Source organism: Ptychodera flava, chromosome 18 (genome assembly GCF_041260155.1).
Source record: "Ptychodera flava strain L36383 chromosome 18, AS_Pfla_20210202, whole genome shotgun sequence".
In the NCBI taxonomy this organism is placed as follows: domain Eukaryota; kingdom Metazoa; phylum Hemichordata; class Enteropneusta; family Ptychoderidae; genus Ptychodera; species Ptychodera flava.
Genome location: NC_091945.1, coordinates 10,419,455 through 10,425,676, shown reverse-complemented (window position 1 = coordinate 10,425,676; position 6,222 = coordinate 10,419,455). Strand labels below are relative to the sequence as shown.

Here is a 6,222-nt window from a genome sequence, read left to right as displayed (position 1 = left end):
CTAAAACGACCATGCTATTTTTTTTAGAGGGGGGGGGGGCAATTTGGAAATGCCCTTCACGTTCCTTCTCCCACTATTTTATTGGAATTGATAGACCTGGTGATTAAAATGAACTAAGATACTTTGCTGTTGAAGCAAGCAAACGATATAATAGAAGTGATCATGTTGTAAGCTTGATGACTTTGAAGATAGAAATTGCATATAATTGGTACTAACAATAAAAAGGAATCGACGTTTGTTTAGTACACATATGAATAGATGACATCAGATAAAAAAATCATATTTACTTATACTATACTCTTGCCGATATTCTTTCTCTTCGTCCTAGGCAAAGCTAATTCCAACGTAGATGTCAAGTGTAGGCATCTATTTCTCATAGGTCTACATATATGATTTAGGGCATTTCTAGTTCCATCGAAACAATCAAATATTTGTTATTTTGTTAAAATTAACTCAAACCTTATATTGTTCAGAGTCAGAAGGAAATAAGCTACTGAAAGACATATCTGAGACTCTCTTTGTTAGCAATGACCCACTGTTCAAATGTTTTTAAATCTGGATTTAGTTGCCTTGTCAATTTTGTTCCGTCTTTGAACTTGCTTTCTTCAGTTTGGAGATATTCAAACATGGTGGCAAAATCGCTTGCTCCGTTGAGTTCTAGCTTTGAATACCCCTTGGGAGTTATCTAAAATGTGATATGACATACCAGAGGGAAAAAACATTACACTGTTGCAGAATGTGGTGACTTCGAATCAATTCGACTGCTTTTTCTACATGGCTACACTTTTTAAGTATGAATGGAAGTTTGAAACTGAATTGTAAGCCCGCACTGCCATGTTATCTTTGGATGCACGCAATACACCGCAAACTCTCAAAAATAATGACTCCGAGTAAGAGAGAATACAACTTTGTTCAAAGGCCCTACAACTGTAGTTGTCCATCATGAACCATTTTGTTGGTATTATAAATGTACAAGTCCATGATGCTTCTCTGGGGGCATACAATACAGAAATAAAAATAAACAACTCTAACAAATTTCGAAATTAACAAAATGTGTTTTAAATCTATCGCTAAATTATATATATATATATATATATATATATATATATATATATATATGCACGAAAGATACTAATGATTTTCAGATGTATTTTAAACTGTTTAAGCAAATATTTGTACAAGTATGAAACTTACATCACTTGCTTTGAAAACTATTGGAGAGAGATGATGGGACAAGATCTCTGCGCATTCTGGTACTGAATGTCGATCACCAACCAGGGGAATCCTTTTACCAATGTACTCAGAGGGATTGTCAAATATAGCGGCAATAGCTGTCCCGGCATCTTTCAGGCTGATCATATCAAATGCGTTGTCTCCCATCGGAATACCTGGACACATCACAAAGAGCACACACATATAAAAATGATAATAAGACTTGGTGGTATCAACACAACAGTGAAAGAAGAAATTCAAAGACATGTCATAATTTTCAGGAAAGGAGTTTGATGGCCTTATATCTTCGAAAAAGAAACTGAAATGTACCAGGGAGTTCAGGATTCTTTTAAAACTATGTGTATTTCAGTTTAATTTTGCTTTTAGATTACTCAGAAACTATATGTATTCAACCAATATATGTAAATATTCATTATCGTGAGAACAGCTATCTAATGTCTGTTTTCAACAGTGGATCAGCACAATCTATACAATCTCACGCACCTCATGTTAACAATACTCTACTTTGGCGAAATAGGGCACGCTCTGTATCACCAAATCAGGTGCCGCCAACTGGTAAATTACTTGAATTTCGCAATATTATCACAAAACGTGTTTTGAAGGCTGATATACCGATTGTTCTTATTTTTGACCTTGACCTAAAATTTGGAGGGGAAACTGGAGCTGTTCGTAACTACCCTCCCACTAGCATACACGGAAAATGTGCCCTCCAACTAAATTTTGACGCAAACTGCCCTCAAGTATCTATTGTCTGCCAGCTCCCCACTCCCAACAACAATTCAAACTCCCCACTGCCCTCTCCCCACTACTGACATTCCCCATTGGCATCTAGATGCCCACTAGGCAACCTGGATCGACGCAAAACCGTGCGAACAGCTAAGTTAGGCTCCAGATCTCCCCTCAAGTTCTATCAACCACACCGCTTTCCCCTCCCTCTACGTATTTTTCGGTGCCCACTGTCAAAATTTTTTTTCCAAGCCCACTGAAAAAAAAAATTCTTCCCCGCCCACAGTAAATATCGATATTTTCTCCCCGCCCGCTGATTAGTTTTGAAAGTTGCCCGCCACTGAAAAACTTCGCACGAACACCTTTTTGCACGAACAGCTTAGTTGGCGGCACCTGACCAAATGGAGAATCATTGATCACTTAAACCATAACAACACTGCACCCACATCACTTTTATGGAGGACCACACACAATAAACAACTGTTGTGTCCTTGGCATAGAACAGTACAGCAATAACAAAATGCACAGACAATCAAGGGAGTTATTCTAGATCAGAAATCTGGACACCTCAATTTACATGAAACGGTAAACTTACCAAAGGCGATATACCGAGCCTTTGTGCACCCAGCAGTATATTTTTATGGCTCTATTGTCAAACTTGAGAGTGGGAGAGGAAGAGAGGAATTTGAGTTTACAGTTAATAGTAATGAAGTGACAGTGATGACCAAGCTGAAACGATTAAGGATGAAGGAGTCAGTTCCTTGAAGTGGTATGGAGTATTATAAGTTCAGGGCGGAACATTGATTTACATGCTTCTGAAGAACTAAGAAATACGCGTAAGACAATTCAGCTTTTATGCTCCTATGGGTATAGCCTTTGGCAATATGAAGCATTAAGGAGGTGAGTGAAATTTGAGCGTGCCGTAATGTGCGTCTTGAATGACCAAATACTGGAAGTCCTTTCTGTACAGTGTAGTAATGCGTGTGGGATGAGATGGGTGTTAATTATAGCAGGAAAGAAAGGGGTCGCACTGTTTTGGAAACAGTCAGATATCATCAATAAAATTTTGCCAAAAATTATGGCATCTGATACTTACTAATAAAATAGGTGCCATCTTCTAGCTTCTGGCAAAATCTGGCCCAAGTGTAGTTTTCCATGTATGCTACGAAGATCACACATGTCATAGGTACGCCAATCTCATTGATGTAATCTTCTATTTCCAGTTTGGCACAATAGATAGCACAAGACCGCGTCTTTGGGTCGTCTATTTGTCGCCCACCACTATAAATGAAGTGCTTGATACCGGTGGCTTTGGCAGCATCAACCATTGTCTTACCCTGAGAGACGTCAAATTTCATATTAGTCATGGATATCCATTTAGGTCATATTTGAAGACTTGTTCAGTTTGTACAATTTTCACACTTCAGGTTTGGCTAAGAAAGAAAAGTGATTTGTTTCTGGCGAATTTCCCGCGTGGATGTTGCAAGTCTGATGGCCAAACACAAGTTTAAACTTTACTGTTTAGTTTCACATATATACAGTGAAACACTTTTATTAAAGGCAATAAGTAAACTATATTGTACAAACTTGTGAGATGACTGCGCTGGTGTATCAAGAAATGTCTGCAAAATGTAATAAATGTATCCAAATCAGGGAATACTAGTAACAGATATGTGTTCTCGTACTGGCAAAAACTTGGCAGCTATTCACTTCACAGTAATTAAAATTTCTCTGCTCTAACTTTACACGCGATATAAGACTTAACATTTTGATACAAACTTTATTACTTGCAAAAGTTCAATTATTGTGCCAATCGGAGTAGCATGTACAGGCAATAGAAGAGTCTTCATCATTGTTTTATAGGTATAAAACTTTTGCAGCGTTAGGTCAGCTAATTGATGATTTTGCCTAAAGTCGGTGCATTAATTTTCAGATTAATCCGATCACTGCCTCTGGCAGTTTGTTTTGAGACAATGCAAAAATTGCCAAATCACCTACTTTGTAAATGACACTTACTTATGTGAGCAAAATCTACCTAACCAATAGGTCAGGCAAAGAGACACACTGTGATACGCTGAGGTCGGCATGGAAGCTTATTTTCGACAGACGTTAGAGACAGTGTATACCCTTGGCATTGTAACTCTGGAACGAGCCACTCACATGTATAACATCCTTCTTTAGGATAAGGGTTGTGGATAGTATGATAGTATCAAGTTTACGTGCCCCTTTTACATGAGTAACCCTTTCCTTATTTCGATAAGAAATTTGCTTCTCCCGATGAACATGTCAAAACAGTGATTTTAATTCAATACTAGACTCACTTTATGCCATTCACTCATAACATCACTCTTTTCATCTATCATGGAAATGTTCACAACCCCTACCTGCCTCTTCTCTATGTTTACGTCATAGTGGTCATCGATGAAAGTTGTAGCATAAAGACCGTAGCAGCCATCAAATGCCGCTACGGGACTTCCCATGTCATCTAAGTCAGCCTTAACGACCTCTGCTCCTGGAGTGGAAAGAATTCTGTATTTATGTAAATGAGCTAACCTCTGTCTGCTTTTATATACGTACGTGTAAATGTATGTATGTATGTATGTATGTATGTATGTATGTATGTATGTATGTATGTATGTATGTATGTATGTATGTATGTATGTATGTATGTATGTATGTGTGTGTGTGTGTGTGTGTGTGTGTGTGTATGTATCTATCCATCTATCTATCTATCTATCTTTGTGTCTCTGTATGCATCTTTGTATCTATGCATGTCTGTGTCTGGTCTGTGCGGGCGTATTTTTTGTATCTGTGTTTTCATACCGCTCTTAATTAAGGGCAAAAGTAAAATCACAAGCAAGGAATATAGACCTATATTGAAATTCAAGTTACTAATCCGTCCAATCATGACAGTGTTAGCACCGTTGGAATGTCACTTAGTCAAGTTTTCCTAGGCTGTTCTGGTCAAAGTAGTCTAAGGCAAACAATTCATGAGAGCAGTATACCTATTTTCATTACATCTCGTTGAAGGCAAAAGCTGATAAAGTATGAATGAGGTGAATTCCAATAAAATACGAAATTTAAATAGAATACCTAGTTTCTTCAGAGCAGCTGCTTTTTCACTCAACGGATTTCTGGTAATTGCTCTCACTTTGTACTTTGACTCTTGTAGAAGTGCCCTGGCCACTGAACCCCCTTGAAAACCAGTAGCTCCAACAACGGCAATGACTTTAGGCATCTTTGTTCACTCTTCGTCTCGAGTTTACTCTTATTCTCATTGTTTGAAAATTAAATTACGAAGATAATTAGCATTGTCATTTCTTCAGTGTTTTATCTAGAGTGTGACATGGATTTTTTCCTTAAACTCTATTGAAATATCCCGTATTCAAAGACTCTTCGGTGTCTATTGCTATAAAATTGAGGCGTTTGTTTTGCGATAATTGCAGAAAATGATATTACCTGAATTAATTTCAATTTTTAGAAAATGACAGCTGGAAAAAATTCTCGGTTGATCGTGCCGAAAAATAGTTGGTGGTCACGTGAGAAGAAAGATTGTGATGCGTGAAAAGAGGCCGGTATCTGATTGTGTGTTGATCAAGAAGGAGACCCCAGATCAAACATTGGAAACTACTTATCACTGATTAAAACGACATAATGAAACAAAATGAAATAAATCATGAATTCAAATTAAAACTCATGTAAAATAAACAAATAATAAACATGTTTATATGAACAAAATATTGAAATGATACGTGGAATTTAGCCACAAATCATGAAATAATCATCTAGTAGGGTAACGAAAGAGAATATCATGTAAAATGTGAAATATTGACTTGCTGGAAAAGATATTTTTTAATGCTAGAATGATTGGAGTTTTATGTGACAAACTGTCGTACCGTTATGTTGTAATATGCGTCACTCAAATGTACATCCATTTGAGCAAGAGTTCCTGTAGGCCCTTCATACATGGAAATCACTTTAATCGCGGACTTCCCGTGGAGTAAGCACATCAAATCCAACATTTGAAGGAGTTAAGATTTAGGATTAGGATTAAGTTTAGGGTGAGCGTACTTAAAGGTGTTGTACATCCTAGCTAGGGAAAATATTTTTGGGTGGGGTGGGGGACTTAGAGAACTCTTTTTTGTATTTGAAAAAAAACTATGAGGGCGCTACTTCTGTCAAAGGGCAAAATTTTCAATGGCATTGCCTTCACGGGAAATTGCATACAATTGGTACTCAAAATAACCTTTTGCCAACTTCGGT

General features: G+C 37.4%; 1 protein-coding gene across 1 annotated transcript; it reads right to left on the bottom strand.

Moving 5' to 3' along the window:
• Positions 1-490: 490 nt before the first annotated feature.
• LOC139117936 (nmrA-like family domain-containing protein 1) lies at positions 491-5,197 on the bottom strand. The gene is made up of 5 exons (XM_070681175.1): positions 5,053-5,197; positions 4,344-4,471; positions 3,056-3,296; positions 1,195-1,388; positions 491-685 (listed from the first exon to the last, which is right to left on the bottom strand). Exons 1-5 carry the CDS (start codon positions 5,195-5,197, stop codon positions 491-493), a joined length of 903 nt encoding a protein of 300 aa, XP_070537276.1.
• Between the last annotated feature and the right edge of the window lie 1,025 nt (positions 5,198-6,222).

Coding starts and splice junctions, on each gene's coding strand:
- LOC139117936 (XM_070681175.1), bottom strand. CDS start 5,197: ATGCCTAAAGTCATTGCCGTTGTTGGAGCTACTGGTTTTCAAGGGGGT. Junction 3,297..4,343: donor TAAACATAGAGAAGAGGCAG/GTAGGGGTTGTG, acceptor GACGTCTCTCAG/GGTAAGACAATGGTTGATGC. Junction 1,389..3,055: donor AGATGGCACCTATTTTATTA/GTAAGTATCAGA, acceptor TGATGTGTCCAG/GTATTCCGATGGGAGACAAC.